General features: G+C 45.2%; 1 protein-coding gene across 4 annotated transcripts in view; it reads left to right on the plus strand.

Annotated features, from left to right (window-relative positions):
- Positions 1 to 16,647, plus strand: part of MYOCD (myocardin) — an 84,140-nt gene that overhangs the window by 52,874 nt on the left and 14,619 nt on the right. For all 4 annotated transcript variants that reach the window (XM_005693583.3, XM_005693584.3, XM_018064674.1 and 1 more), the window contains 4 exons: positions 5,390 to 5,565; positions 9,352 to 9,465; positions 12,938 to 13,182; positions 14,145 to 14,298. In XM_005693583.3, the coding sequence (XP_005693640.1) occupies positions 5,390 to 5,565; positions 9,352 to 9,465; positions 12,938 to 13,182; positions 14,145 to 14,298 (689 nt within the window). The remainder of the gene's footprint in view (positions 1 to 5,389; positions 5,566 to 9,351; positions 9,466 to 12,937; positions 13,183 to 14,144; positions 14,299 to 16,647) is intronic.

Below are 16,647 nucleotides of genomic sequence, written 5' to 3' on the forward strand. Positions count from 1 at the left end.
AAGAGGAGTAGGGGTGCGCCAAGGGGCCAGACTGAGATCCCCAAGAGGCCAGGCCCGGAGTCAGCCCTGTGGGCATAGCTGCGGGGTGATGTCAGGACTTCCCGAAGCGGGTCCTTGTCATCACATGGGCCGACGTGTCTCCAGGGACAATAGCCAGCGCCCTACACTCCAGCAGCTCCCAGCGAGCCCCAGGAGATTGGAGCAGGGGCCCTGGGTCACAATACGGAGCCGATAGACACTGCTTGTTCCTGCGGCAGCCAGATAAGGTGACCTCTGTCCCTCTTCACCGAGCCTGGTCTGAACCAGGCAGGAGAGGGGGGAGCATACAGCCTTTCCTGCAATGTCCCTTGTGCTCTGGGGAAGGTCTGCTTCGCTTTCCCAGAATGAACCTCTCAGTGTTTCTGGCTCCAGAGTTGTGCTGACTTTTGCACAGCTAACCACAGGATCAACTGCCTCTTGGGTGGTCTTTTTTAAAATTTTTGATCATGGTGAACTTGAGACAAGCAGACACTCCTACCAAAACCAATAGTAACAACAACAGCTAGAAATGATTGGACGCTTGTGTGTCAGGAACCTTGTGAATAACATATAACATATGTCAACCTCAATGCTTTTTTATTTTAAGAAAGCTATCTCATTGATTTTTTTTTTAAATACCTATTTATTAGTTTGGCTGCTCTGGATATTAGTTGTTGCATGCTGGGCTTCCCAGGTGGCACTAGTGGTAAAGAATTTGCCTGCAGTGCAGGAGACATAACAGACCTGTGTTCGATCCCTGGGTCGGGAAGGTCCCCTGGAGGAGGGCTTGGCAACCCATTCCAGTATTCTTGCCTGGACAGTCCCATGGACAGCAGAGCCTGGTGAGCTACAGTCTATGGAGTCGCGACGAATCAGACATGACTGAGTGACTGAGCGTGCACTCGCGGTGTCAGAGTGGAAAGGACATGCTGATTTATGACCGTGACAGCAGAGCTCCACAGTCCTCCCACGCCTTCTCTGAGACAACGGCAACAGACTGTCGCGATCCCCTGCCTCCTTTCTTCTCACAGTCAGGGTGTCACGTCCATTCCCTCAGATCTCAAAAACTCAAGTAAAAGATGTCATGAAGGATGGAGCTGTCCTTAGCACACGTATGCAGAAACAGGGACACGGCTGATTTCTGTGTCATCAGTCCCACCTCACCCACCAGCCCAGCAGGTCTTAACATATTCCCGAAACAACACACATCTGACAACCTCCCTGGAGGAAAATCGATTTTGCCACCCCCTCTGCTGGGACCCTGAGCATTCGAAGGCTGGACCTGCAGTCTTAGCTCAATCTCTAGGGAACTGGGGCCAGCCTGGACCCTGTGATGACCTCCTCTACAAAACAGGGATGAGAGATTGCAGTCCTTACTCTGACTTCCTGGGCCATTCTGAAGCCAAACACAAGTTGACCGTTTGTGTTGCTGCTCACTGCTAAATGGACTGCTGATTTGAACTACTATCTTTTGTGTGTGGTGGGGTGGGGGGGAGTTGTTTGTTTTTTAGTGTTTGTTTATTTATTTGGCTGCGCTGAGCCTTAGTTGCACACAGGATCTTCTATCTTCGTTGCAGCACGAGGGATCTTTTTTGTTGTGATGTGTGAGATCTAGTTCCCTGACCAGGGATCAAGCCCAGGCCCCCTGCATTGGAAACATGGAGTCTTAGCCACTGGACCACCCGAGGAAGTCGCACAAACTACCATTTTCATCATTTGTTACCTTTCCACTTAAAATCACTGAAGGGGAGTAGTCAGGGAACAAGAGAAATTTTCTCTCTTTTTCCATCCCCACCCTTCTTATGATATTTCTACATGAGTTAGAACCCTTGGACAACTTTGTGGTTTAATTAATTCACTCTCATTTGTATGAGTTTCAGATGTGATACTGTTGTGTGGAGTGGGGAGTGGGGGTTAGGGGGCAGGGAGGCAGGGGGTGAATTCTTTGTCACATAAAGGGTCAGATCACACAGAGAAGATCCATACCTGTTCAGACTGAAGGAAGTGGGGAAGGAATATAAGATGCTAAAGCTCGGCCATCGAGGGTCCTACTGGGCAGAGGAGGCTGACTGCCCGCAGGGGCTGGCACAGTCAGCGTTGGGCTCTCTGAGTCGGTGTGCGCTCAGGCCCTGTGCCAAGTAAACCCCAACAAAATGCTGCAATTTCTGGGGATCAGTTCAGTTCAGTCGCTCAGTCATGTCCGACTCTTTGTGACCCCATGGACTGCAGCACACCAGGCTCCCCGATCTATCACCAACTCCCAGAGCTTGCTCAAACTCATGTCCGTCAAGTTGGTGATGCCATCCAACCATCTCATCCTGCGTCATCCCCTTCTCCTTCTGCCTTCAATCTTTACCAGCATCAGGGTCTTTTCTAATGAGTCAGTTCTTCACATCAGGTGGCCAAAGTATTGGAGCTTCAACTTCAGCATCAGCTCTTCCAGTGAATATTTAGGACTGATTTCCTTTAGGATTGACTGGTTTGATTTCCTTGCTGTCCAAGGGACTCTCAAGAGTCTTCTCCAACGATTCAAAGTATCAGTTCTTTGGTACTCAGACTTCTTTATGGTCCAGCTCACATCTGTACATGACTACTGGAAAGACCATAATTTTGACTAGATGGACCTTTGTTGCAAAGTAATGTCTCTGCTTTTTAATTCACTATCTAGGTTGGCTATAGCTTTTCTTCCAAGGAGCAAGCGTCTTTTGATTTTATGGCTGGAGTCACCATCTGCAGTGATTTTGGAGCTCCCCAAAATAAAGTCTGTCCCTGTTTCCTTTGTTTCCTCATCTATTTGCCATGAAGCGATGGGACTGGATACCATGATCTTCATTTTTTGAATGTTGAGTTTTAAGCCAGTGAGGAAGGCTTAATACCCACTTAACCACAACTCCCATGCCCAGCTGGCCCTGAATAACACATGTCATCTTTTAAACAGGGACAAAGCCTTCTTTAAGAATGATATATCTATCTATTTACTTCCTTGGCTGTGTCGGGTCTTGGTTGTGGCACATGAGATCGTCCATCTTTGTTGCAGGTTTCTTAGTTGTGGCATGTGAGATATAGTTCCTTGACCAGGGATCGAACCCAGTGCCCCTGCATCGGGAGTGCAGAGTCTTAGCCACTGGACCACCAGGGAAGTCCCGGGACAAACCCTTTATTTTAATTCCACAAACAGAAGCAGGAGTTGAAATGCCAGTGAAAAAAAAACGTGGTTTCTAAAATAAAGAAATTAACAGGTTGGGTTACAGTGGAACCATATTCATAGAGGCTTCCAGAAGGACCTGCCTTGGGAAGATCACACAATCCCCTGGAGAGAGGGAAAACAGTATAAAAATTCCTTCACATTGTGTGGAAACAACAACTTGAGCTTCTTTGCAGAGTCCAAGGTTTGCCATGAGAAAAGAAGGGAGGGAGGGAGCTAACTCTGGACCCTTAAAATAGAGGGTGGGGGCAGGGGTGCGGTGGTCTGAGACCAGAGGGGAGAGAAAGTGACCCATGATTGCAAGGAAAAAGCAGACATTTGTCAAATAACCCTCTGTTAGAAAATGAATCGGTTTCTGATACGCATATAAAAAATACTGGCATGTATTTATTTCAGATGATACATGAACAGATGTTTTATAGTTTTCTCTATTATTTCAAATTTTTATAGATACAAATAAGGGCCCTTTGGGAAATAAAAGTTGAAAACTAAAAGTTCCTATTAACACAGTCGAATACTGTGTAGCTGTTACCAAAAAGTTGAGGCCGATCTCTATGTGTTCACATGCAAAGATCTCCAAGAAGCACTGTGGAATTTAAAACAAAAAATTTTTTTTAAAGCAAGTTTCAGAATGGTCTATATCACCCAGTCCGAACTGAATGAAATGCTTTTTAAATCCATCTGTGTCTTGCTATATAGATAGAATTAAATCCGGAAGAAGAAATAAATCATTAACGCAAGTGGGATTATTATATACCTTGTTATGTTCATTTCATATGGTGCGAATGAATTTTTATAAGTAAAAATTACTTTTATAATCACAGAAAAGTGACAGTGAGTTTCATAAGTGATCCTGGAAGCCTAGAAGCAGCAGGGCCGGTCCCCTAGCCTTTCCAGATTAGCAGGCTGCCCAGCGACTGACTGCAGCTCTCAGCGGCTCTGTGCTTGTCCGGCCTCCCTCCTGACTTGATGCTTGCGTGTCTGAGTGGGGGTCCGGGACACATGCCAGCAGCGGTGGCGGTGACAAGCCCCAAACCGCGTTTGTTCCATTACTTCCAGCTCCTTTCCAATCTCCCCAGTGAGAGCTCCTCTCTCTTATCTGCCCAGAGCTTGAGTCAAAAGTTCTTGTCAGTGTGATTGCGGAACACCGGGCTGGAAAACTTGCTGATAATACATAAATTCCTTTCCAAGAGCTGTGCCTGCAAGCGGGTCAGGAGGGCTCTGTGGCCTCGGCACATTTTGTACTCTGCACTTGGATAATAAGAGAGGAGATCTGGTAACTAAGAAATGGGAGGGACATTCAAGGATGTCACCAGAGTCCCACCTGGTCTGGTAACCCCACTTCCCAAGCCCAGGCCTGGGTTCCCCTCCCGACACCACGCAGGCTGCTGGGGAAGAATCTGAACATGTGTGGGTCGCTGGGGATTTCCAAAATAGACACAAAGATAAGAGGAATAACAACAAAATCCGAAGAATTAAAAAAAAATAATAAAGATCATGCTCCAGTTTCTGAGACACATTTATGGCTTTTTATAAACAGATATGCGTTTGTTGAATGGGGCTTCAGTACACTCTGGTGACATTAGCCCTCTTCTGACATTTAGAAATTTAAATTTAGGAGCTCCCCTGGCTTATCCTTAATAGCAAAGTTTGAAAAACATTTCGTGCCGGGTGCCTGCTTTGTATTTGAACACGATGCAAATGGCACGCCGTCACATCAACTTCACCTCTGGTCGTAAAGCCCGAGGGAGACGGGGCCTTCTCCTCCAGTGGCCCACATTCTTTCCTTCATCTTCCCTGATTTAGCTCCAGAAAGATAGGGGTTCACATAACAAAATGTGCAGGAACGGATCGACACTAAGTAAAGGTTGACAGGTGATGATAGACCTTTAGTATGTCACTCATTACTCCCTGCCAAACATGCCACTTATATAAATGCAAATCCCCCTCTATGGAGTAAATAGAGGAGAAACCAAATCATTTTAAATATACCTTCACTCTTACCTTGGGCTTCCCTGGTGGCTTGGACAGTAAAGAATCTTCCTGCAGTGCAGGAGACCCGGGTTCCTTGAACTGGGAACTCTGAAGGCAGCGAGTAGTGCTCCGAATGGGGTTGACACCTGGAAGCGTGTCTGCTGACCCAGTTCTTGGCTTCCCCTCCCTCAGGGAACCAGGTGACTTTCTCCAAGTCAGCGGATGCGTTTGCCTTTGAGGAGGACAGCAGCAGCGATGGGCTTTCTCCGGATCAGACTCGAGGGGAAGACCTCCAGGGCTCAGCGGGATCCCCCCCAGACACGAAAGCTACGGAGACCCCTTTGGCGGGTCCTCGCGGGACAGTCCAGGTAAACAAACCCCCTTCCAGCCTGCTCATCTCTGCAGTCCTGAAATCATGGCTGCTGCGGCAGGTTTAGCATAGAGACCTGAGAGGTGTCTCTTCATGACACATCGTCCCGTTGCTAACTCTTATCGTGTTCAGTTCAGGGTTCTGTGTGTGAGGGCAGGAGCTTCCAGAAAACACCAAGAGAGAGAGTCCTCAGAAATACGTCCTTTGACTTAAATTTTCAGTATATACTTGGCCAAGTAGATCTCTTTTATCTCTGTTTTTGCAGACAAGGTAGAAAGGAGGCTCCCGAAGACTTGAGAGTCAGTCGACAGTCTCCTGGAGAGAAAGGGCCACTGCAGGGCTCGTTTCAAAGCTCACGGTCCTTCCTGCGATCGAGTTGCCACTGTAGGGTCTTGGGAGCAGGAGCTGGAGGTGCTGGGGGTTGCTATTCAGTCGTGTCCAACTCTTTGTGACCCCAAGGACTGCAGCACACCAGACTCCTCTGTCCTTCACTGTCTCCAGGAGTTTGCTCAAATTCATGTCCATTGAGTCAGTGATGCTATTTAATTCATCTCATCCTCTGCTGCCCTCTTGTCCTCCTGCCCTCAATCTTTCCCAACATCAGAATCTTTTCCAGTGAGTTGGCTCTTCACATCCGGTGACCAAGTATTAGAGCTTCATCTTTAGCATCAGTCCTTCCAGTGAATATTCAGGGTTGATTTCCTTTAGGATTGACTGGTTTGACCTCCTTGCTGTCCAAGTGACTCTCAGGAGTCTTCTCAGCACACACACACAGCTTTCTTTTCTTGTTCTTAAGGGTTTCGGTAAGCCTCTACTCAATTTTTTTTCCTTCCAGTTTTATTTATATAATTGGCATACAGCACTGCATAAGTTTAAGGTGTATAGCATAATGATTTCACTTGCATACACAGTGAAGTGATTACAATAAGTTTACTGAACATTTATATCTCATAGAATCAACTCTGGAGAGAACCCTTCACCCTCAGCCGCTTCCTTTCAGGAAGACCTGAAGACCTCACTGCTCTTGACCTCACAGGAATTGTTCAATGACTTGAAATGATTTGAAATCAAATACTATATATATAATAGTATATATATTTACTATATATATATAGTATATATATTTACTATATATATATATATATATATATACACACACACATACATACACACATATTGCCTATTTTTATTTTTTATATTATTTTATATGGGCCTTCCCTGGTAGCTCAGCAGTAAAGAACCTGCCTGCCAAATCCTGGGTCAGGAAGATCCCCTGGAGAAGGAAATGGTAACCCATTCCAGTATTCTTGCCTGGGAAATATCATGGACAGAGAAGCCTGGTGGGCTATAGTCCATGAGGTCGAAAAAGAGTCAGACACAGCTTAACAACTGAGCACACATTATTTTACGTATTTTAAGTATATATCAGAGAAGGCAATGGCAACCCACTCCAGTACTCTTGCCTGGAAACTCCCATGGATGGAGGAGCCTGGTTTGCTGTAGTCCATGGGGTCACTAAGAGTCGGACACGACTGAACGACTTCACTTTCACTTTTCACTTTAATGCATTGGAGAAGGAAATGGCAACCCACTCCAGTGTTCTTGCCTGGAGAATCCCAAGGACGGAGGAGCCTGGTAGGCTGCCGTCTATGGGGTCGCACAGAGTTGGACACGGCTGAAGCAATTTAGCAGCAGCAGCATAGATATCTTATATCTTATTTTTATTATATATATAGGTATTTTATATTTGTGTGTACTTTTAATTTTTAAATTAAGGTATAACTGACATATAACATTGTATTAATTTCAAGTGTTCACCACAACTGTTTGACACCATATATGTTGTGAAATACATAATGTATACAGTGTATACAATATCAGCTGTAGGATACAATTGTTGGATATTATATCTACTGTATATATTGTGAAATATAACATATACATGTGATTTATGTGTGTATATGTTACATGTGATGTAACATGTACATGTGATACATGTGTGAATTGTGTGTGTATTTCACAGTATATGTGATAGATACAATATATCATTGTGTATATTGTGAAATGATCACCAGGATAATTCTAGGTTAGCATCCATCTTCATATATAGTCACAAATTTTCTTTCTAGGGATGAGAGTCTTTAAGATCTACTCTCTTAGGAACTTTAAAGAGACCATGCAGTCTTGTTAACTATGGTCACCGTGCTGAACATAACACCCCCAGGATTTATTTACTGGATGTGCGTGTCTGTTAGTAGCTCAATCTGCCCAACTCTTTGCAACCCCATGGACTATAGCCTGCCAGGCTCCTCAGTCCATGGAATGCTCCAGACAAGAGTACTGGAGTGGGTTACCATTTCCTTCTCCAGAGATTGAACCTGGGTCTCCTACATTGCAGACAGATTCTTTACTGCTGAGCCACCAGGGAAGCCCAATTTATTGTATAGCTGGATGTTTGTACTTTTTAAACCCATATTAGTTGAAAACATTTTTATACTGTAAAGCATGCAGGGATCAGAGATAGTTTCAGGAGTTATTTACCATGGCCCTCTTTCCTGAAGCTGCACTGTTTCCGGTCATTGTCAGGCTTTCTTCACTCCATCAGAGCAAATTCAAGGCTGCCAGGAGGAAATGTGGAATGAGAGGATGACAGAAGACAGAAAAAGCAGAGCCAAAAGAGCTGCATGTTTGTTGTGCAAGAGTTTATAATCAAAGCATTCTTTCTTCCCTGCATCCCGAGCTTCTTTGCAGCCCAGCGTCTTTGATAACATCAAACAGTACATCAGGCCATTTGTATTCTTATTGCTCTGATAGTAAATTCCTCAGCTTCTGATTTAAAGATGGTTTGAGGAAAAGACACACGCTTTTCTTTTTCACCCTTGAAGTGGGGAAGAAGGAAATGAGCACTGAGCAATATCAGGCAAAATGCAAAAATCATTTCACATCAGTTAATCCAGCAGCCTCAGGTGAGAGATGAAGGCATGGGCTCTGAGAGAAAAGGATGCTACAGACCTTTGACACATGCTCAGGCAAAAACTGGGCAGCTCAGGGGCCTTTTCTCAAAGTCGTGGCATAGGACTGTGGGAGAGGAAGAGGACGCTGTGTTCATTTCTGCATCCTCTGTGTGTGGGAACGGGCCTCTCATTAAGGTTTTCCTGATGCTGCACACGTACACACACATGTTTATATACACAGACATATACACAGACGCACGGGTATGCACACACAGACACACATGCAAAGGAATGTATGTCCATACACATATGCACACATACATTACAGAGGCATACACAGAGACATACACACAGATTCAGAGACACACACACACACATACCTACACACTTTCCTTCCATCTGCCAACCCCCTTCTCATCTGACTTTTTCATTCCTAACTTTCCCCCAAAGTCCCTCCACTCATTCCTCCCGCTTCCTCTCTTTTTCAATCCCACTGTCAATTCCAACATGTAGACCTCACTGCAAGCAAGTGGATCCCGCCCGCAGGGTAACCAGATGTCCCAGTTCGCCTAGCCCAAGCCAATTCTACACCTGTTGGATGGAATGATTATCATGCCTGCTTTCTCTCTTAAAAAGGGTCCTCAGTTGGTTGACAGATCATGTGCTTGACTCTCCACCCCTGGGGACAGAGTCTGAGGCTCTCCTCAGATAGGAAGCTGGGGTTGACACAGCAGAGCTGAGGGGCGAGGGTGGGCGTCTCCACTGCAGCACCCCCGTGTCACACAGTTTCTGTTCCTGCATCCTAATCAGGCTCAAATTTGGATTTTCAGGATGCAGAAAATGAGAGGAGTGATTCAGCCCAACACCCCAGCAACCAGCCAGACCTGGGCAAGCAGGGGCTTGGCTCCCTGGGCACCCCCATCCCTGTGCACACAGCCGTAAAGGTAGGATGGGCCAGCCTCCACGCCCACCCGAACACGCAGTTCATGGGGCCATTGCGGGGCAGGGCATGCTGAGTTAGGTCTGGCAACGGGGAGAGTCACGTGGACCGATGGATGGATTCAGTCCACTGGGAGCATCGCTAGACAGGGGTTGAGAAGTGGGCTAACAGTGTACGTGGACCAAGACACTCTTGCCGCTCAGGGGTCTTACCCACAGAAGAGAAGCTCCTCAGTTAACTGGTAGTCATTTGACTTTTTTCATAATATTTTATCCCAAATAACTTCTCATTGACTTGGGGGCATCTTAATATTTTCTCAGCTCTAAAGCTGGCACTTAATGCTGAGATGATGCTTAAGAAATACTTTTAAAAGCTTGTAAGTTGAGTAAGAATCAGTGTTAAAGTGATGGCCCTGCCACCCCCTCCACTGCACATGCACAAAAGCGGCTTTCTTTTTTAACTGTGTGTGTTTATTTATGGCTGTGCTGGTCATCACGCTGCAGGGGCTCTTCTCCAGTTGCGGAGAGTGGGAGCTGCTCTCTAGATGCGGTGCTCGGCTTCCCCTCGCGGTGGCTTCTCCTGTCGCAGAGCACGGCCTCTAGGGTGCTCGGGCTTCAGCAGTTGCAGCTCCCGGGCTCAGTAGCTGTAGCCCTTGGGCTTAGTTGCTGTGGGATCTTCCTGGATCAGGGATCGAACCCGTGTTTCCTGCACTGGCAGGCAGATTATATACCACGGAGCCGCCAGGGAAGCCCACAAAGCTAGCTTTCATGTTCTGAATGGATGACAGGCATTTCTGATTCCCAGGAAAGCTCCCCAGACTGCAGTGGCTTAAACCCAGCCTGCAATCCACTCTGCCCTGGTGGCTCAGCTGGTAAAGAATCCACCTGCCAATGCAGGAGACACAGGAGTTCTAGGTTCAATCCCTGGGTTGGGAAGATCCCCTGGAGAAGGGAACCCACTCCAGTATTCTGACCTGGAGAATTTCATGGACTTGTCCATGGAGTCGCAAAGAGTGACTTTCACTGCACAATCCACTCAGCTTAACTGCTTTGAACTTATGTGGCTATTGGTGAATTTTGTTCATTACAGGTGGAGGGAGGAGACATATTGACTTGGGTGAATATTTATATTTTAATATTAATGTGATTCAGTGATTTCCACCATTGGGAGCAAAGAGAAACTACATTAATATTTCTATTGAAGTGTTTAAGTTTTGCCTAATGCAAAAGAGTTGGAAAAGACCCTGAAGCTGGGAAAGATTGAAGGTAGGAGGAGAAGGGAACGACAGAGGATGAGATAGTTGAATGGCATCACTGACTCCATAGACATGAGTAAGAGTCAGATGCAACTGAGCAACTGAACTGAACTGAATGCAAATGAACAGAGCCTTCAGCCTCTTCAAACTAAGTGTAGTAATTGTCCTGAGAAAGGACAATCAATTTCAATGAAGGGTCATATCAAAAATATGCAACTATACAGTTCCAGGTGTGCTTTCCATGTGGCACTAGTGGTAAAAAAAAAAAAAAAAAAAAAACCACCTGCCAATAAAGGAGATTCCTGGGTTGGGAAGATCCCCTGAAAGAGGGCATGGCAACCCACTCCAATATTCTTGCCTGGAGAGTCCCATGGACAGAGAAGCCTGGCAGGCTGCAGCCCACGGGGTTGTATAGAGTCAGACATGACTGAGCAAATGAGCACAGCACAAATCAAAGTTCCAGTGATTCAGAGTTCCGTGGGCTCCGTGGTCTATGCTTCTCACTATCTGGAGAAGATGGGCTGATTTACAATACCTTTTGAATGCTCAGAGTCTCTGTGATAATAAGGCAACAAATAGAGAAGATGACTGAGCCCCTGATTTAGTTGCTTTAGATGCAAGGCTGCAGCTCCCCAAGACAAGCAGGTCCTAGGAGGAGTGGGAGCAGGGCAGAGCTGACTGCAGGAGCTGGGGGAAACTCTCCCGAGAACAGAAAGCTGACTCATTACCTGCAGCGCTTAACCCATCGATGAATGAGCATCCCCTGGCCCACAGGAATCCTTGAGCTAAGTGTACAAGAAGAAGCCTTCCTGAGAAAACACACACGAAAAAGGCTTTGGTGGACGGGCACACTGAGTCAGAGAAAAGCAAATCAATAGGTCACCTTCAGATGTGTATTTTGTGGTTAAAATGGGAAAGCTGCCCGGTGACAACCTGCCTGCTGGCTATTCAGGAGCTCCCTCTTCTGGACACTGCGGGTACCACACCTTCCCCTGCCAGCTTGTTCTCAGATTAAGACCCTTCCATCATCACATCCCTGTTCATTTCAATCTTCCGTAATACAGTCAGGGATTGGAAATGTATTTTTTTTTTAACTGACTTAAGTACAGACCTATCGCTTCTCAATCTCTGGAGGTCTTTGGATTTCAGGAACAGGTTATAAATATAATCACGCTGTCCTTTGAAATCTTATTGTTTCAACAATATATTTTACCATCCTCCCATTGGTTACTGAAATCAAAAGTAGAGAATATTTTACCCAACTTGCAGGTCGGGGTCATTGAGATATGGTAAAGTTGGAAAACTATACCACGTTCAAAAATGTGTCTTCACTTCCAGGCCTCTGTCCTTAACTTTTTTCAAGGATCCTAACCGTACACCATGACTGGTAACTTCTGGAAAGGTCTCAGGAGGTGACTTGTCCTTCCTATAGTCAGTGAAGAATCTTCAGTTCAGAGGGTGTCACTTCCTGACCTTATATCAGTATTTGGTGGGAAGGGGAACTGATTTAGAAGCAACAAGAACCCACCTTTTGGGTTTTTAGAGATAGCCTTAATTTCATCTTCTTTTATATTGTTAATAAGTCAGCTCACGAGGAGCTTCACTAGAGATGATGACACGTATACAGACGAAAGAACCTTCTTGGGACCTCCCTGGCGGTTCAGTGGTTAGGACTTGCCCTTTCAATGCAGGGAGTGTGTCTTCAATCCTTGGTCGGGCAGCAAAGATCCCACATGCCTCATGACCAAAACACCAAAACAGAAACAGCAGTGCGACAGATTCAATAAAGACTTTAAACATGGTCCACAGCAACCGTTCTGTTTTATTTATTTATCTTTTAAAAAAAGAACCTCCTTATGAATCTAACCCGAGAACAGAATGTCGTCTCCATTAGTCATCAGGTTGAGGTTTTAGGTTAGGAAGCTGGGCTCACTGAAACATAGACTTGCCTCTCTGTTCTGGGAAGGCAGTTCCCTGAAGCCACTTCTAAGACTCGAGACTTCCTGCCTAAGGAGTGTCCATCCTTTGCGATGTGTTTGCATGGATCTGTTGGTTAGGTACCTTAACTTCCAGGATCTCATTGTGCCTCCTGTCTTTGCTATATTGTGTGTCGGGGGTTCAAGGACATCCATCAGATAAAATCTAGAGGTAATATTCCTGATGCCAAGCTGTTCCCATCCATCACCTAAGAGCATGTGCCATCTCTCCATCCGCTTTGCAGTCCAAGTCCTTGAGCGACAACAAGAACCGCCACAAAAAGCCCAAGGACCCCAAGCCAAAGGTGAAGAAGCTCAAATACCACCAGTACATCCCCCCGGACCAGAAGGCGGAGAAGTCGCCTCCGCCCATGGACTCTGCCTACGCCCGGCTGCTCCAGCAGCAGCAGCTCTTCCTGCAGCTGCAGATCCTCAGCCAGCAGCAGCAGCACCGCTTCAGCTACCCCGGGCTGCACGCAGCTCCGCTCAAGTAAGTCAGGCAAGCCCAGGGGGGTTCGGAGGGGGGCACCTGGGGACGGAGGCTGGCTGTGGCTTCTCCATCAGAGGACCCAGCGAGTCCCACACCATACTGCATCCTGGTGGTCGAGTCGCCCCGTCTTCCTTGCACCACCAGACACCTCTCTGACACCAGCTGGGTGGGTGCGGGGGGGGGGGGGGGTCCGGCAGTTCAACTCAGTTCTGATGCCCTCTACCCAAAGATGGTGTTGGATCTAAGTCTCACAGATTGAGAGCTTAGTCCCCCAAGACTGGCCCCTCACCCTCCAGACACCAGTCACAAGTCCAAGTTGTCACCTGTCCGTCTGACAGACCAGCTATTGACTGGACGTTCCAATAACTTCTTCCTTGGGTTCCAATTAATTTGCTAGAGTTGCTCACAGAACTCAGAGAAACATTTTACTTATTAGACTACCGGTCTGTTGTAAAAGCACGTAGGTCCTCATGGGAACAGCCAGATGGAAGAGAGGCGCAGGGCAAGGTACATGGGGGTCAGGCAGAGCATCCATGTCCCTCCAGATACACCCCTCTCCCCAAATATCCACCTGCTACATAACCTAGAAGCTCTCCAAACCCCATTCTTTTGGGTTTTTATAGAGGCTTCATTACATTATTGAGTGGATTATTGGCCATTATGAAGCAATTCAACCTCCAGCTTTTTCTCTTCCCTAGAGGTCAGGGGTGGGACTGAAAAATCACATGATTCAGTCTCCAGGCCACCAGCCTCCAAGCTTAAGTGACTCCCAACAGTCACCTCATTAGGATAACAAAGACAGGTTTTGTTCTCATGACTTAGGAAACCCCCAGGGTTTTAGGAGCTGTGCCAGAAACCAGGATGAAGACCAAATATATACATTTCCTATTATAAATCACAATGTCATATCCCCATACATAAATTTGACTGTATTTTCAGTACCTCTTCTGTTTGTTTTACAGGGAACCAAATGAGCAGATGGCCAGAAATCCAAACGCTTCTTCAGCACCATTGAGCAATACCCCTTTGTCTCCTGCCAAAAACAGCTTTTCTGGACAAACTGGTGTCTCTTCTCTCAAGCCAGGCCCACTCCCATCCAACCTGGATGATCTGAAGGTATAGGGTTTAGCATTATTTTGGTCTTTTAACACAAATATTTAAAAAATATCTATGTATTTATTTGGGTCTTGGTTGCAGCATGCAGAATCTTTAGTTGCAGAGTGTGGGATCTAGTTCCCTGAGCAGGGGTGGAGCCCAGGTCCCCTGCATTGGGAGTGCAGACTCTTAGCCACTGGGCCACCAGAGAAGGCCCTGGTGTTGAGTCGCTCAGTCGTGTGCGACCCTTAGTGACCCCATGAACTATAGCACTCCAGGGTTCCCTGTCCTTCACCAGCTCCCAGAGTTTGCTCAAACTCATGTCTGTCGAGTCAGTGATGCCATCCAACCATCTCATCCTCTGCTGCCCCCTTCTCCTGCCCTCAACCTTTCCCGGCACAGGGTCTTTTCCAATAAGTTGGCTCTTCACATCAGGTGGCCAAAAGTGTTAGAGTTTCATCTTCAGCATCAGTCCTTCCAGTGAATATTCAGAGTTGATTTCTTTTAGGATTGGCTGGTTTGACTTAAAAATTCATCAACGATTAAAACATCAGTGAATGTATGAAAGAGGTGAATAGAAATCTTTGTGCCAAGCAAGCCTACACAGCATAATAGTCTGAAATTTAAAGTAAACTGGACTGAACAAGTATTCATTTTATTTTAGAATATGAGCTGCATTATTTAATAATGTAGTTTAAATTATTCAGTGCCAGAGCAGTTTCTAAAAATGAATGTAGAACTCATTAATTTTAAGTAATTCTAAATTAAAACAATAATGAGTTGCCATTTTTCACTTTTTCAAACCAGTGAATATAGAAGAAAATGGTGAGACAACGCTAGCCAGGCTAGGGGGCTGAGAGCATATCTTATTGCTTGTGATATAGTCAGTAATTGCAATCCTTTTGAAGATAACTTTTTCAATAACTCTTAAGGTAATAGATATTCACTACTGAAATATGATAGTGTATAAAAAAAGTATTTTAAAAGACAGTTGACTCACAGACTCCTTAGTATTTCCTTCTAGACTTAAAATATTTGTGAACATGTTTGGTTTTAAAATAATTATTGAGTATATACTTCTGGCATGCTTTTCTACTTATTTATCATGGACTTTTTCATACCTTTTAATATTTCAGTAAGGTTTTTCTTTTTAGTACTGGCATATCATTTCTCCACCTCATTGACCTCTGCCTATTGGACTTTTGCTTCCAAATTTTTGCTATGAAAGGTATAATTCGTGTACACATTTAATTTCTCTAGTTATCTCCCCAGGCTGAATACACAGCAGTGGAACTCCTGAGCCTAAACGCATGACTGTTTTTGAGCACTCTTCGTCCATGTTGTCACATTCCTGTCGTGAATGTCTGTGCCAGTCTGTTCCCAGAAGGAGTGCGTCAGGGCAACACTCCTCAAGCTGGCGTGCGCCCCGTGGCCCACCTGGGGCTCACGGTCAAATGCAGATTCTGATTTGATAGGTGTGGCGCGGGCCCTCCCAGATGCTATCTGATGCTGCTGGGCCCATGGCCACACTCGCAATAGCAAGGTTTAAAAAGCTTTTTTTTTTTTTCTTAATATTTTTATACAATTTTTTTTGCTGCTACTTCACTGACACAAAGTGTTGTTATTCATTTCTTTGTCCATCTGGTAAATGCAAAGCTATGTACATATTTATTTCTTGGAATATTAGCTGGTACTCAGATGTTATAGGTCATTTTTCTTTTAATTTTCTTAAAAACATTTTTTTTATGTGGGCCATTTTTCAGGTCTTTATTGAATTTGTTACAATATTGCTTCTGTTTTATCTTTTGGTGTTTTTGCCATGAGGCATATGGAGTCTCAGCTCCCCAACCAGGGATCGAACTTGCATTGGAAGGTGAAGTTTTAACCAATGTATTGCAGGGAAGTCCCCATTTTTCTTCTAATTTTATCTTTTGTTTGTGAAGGGTTGGATCATGTCCATTACCCAGTTTTAGTTTGGGTGTCAATATTTTCCTTTGGATACACTGAGCTTACTATTATCTTCCCTGCCTTTTTTTTTTTAATGAAATGGCTATTTGGATTTTCTCCCAGTATTTTTGACCTATAGTTTTCAGTTTTGTGGTCAGTACTTTTATGATTAGTCTCTCAGCTTTGAGGTTCAACAAGACCTTTTTGTGCAAAACATCACAAGAATATCTCCCTATTGATTTCTGGCTGTTGTATCGAATTATTGACACTTAGGTATTTGATACATTTTCCATTTTGATTACAAAAGTAATACTGATGAGGGCTATTTTAGAAATGCAGATAAAGAGAACTGTTGTTAGAATTTTAGCCTGTTTTTATCCAGACGTTCTCATCTGCAAACAGAGGTTTAGATATATATATACA

This window comes from Capra hircus, chromosome 19 (genome assembly GCF_001704415.2).
Source record: "Capra hircus breed San Clemente chromosome 19, ASM170441v1, whole genome shotgun sequence".
NCBI lineage: Eukaryota > Metazoa > Chordata > Mammalia > Artiodactyla > Bovidae > Capra > Capra hircus.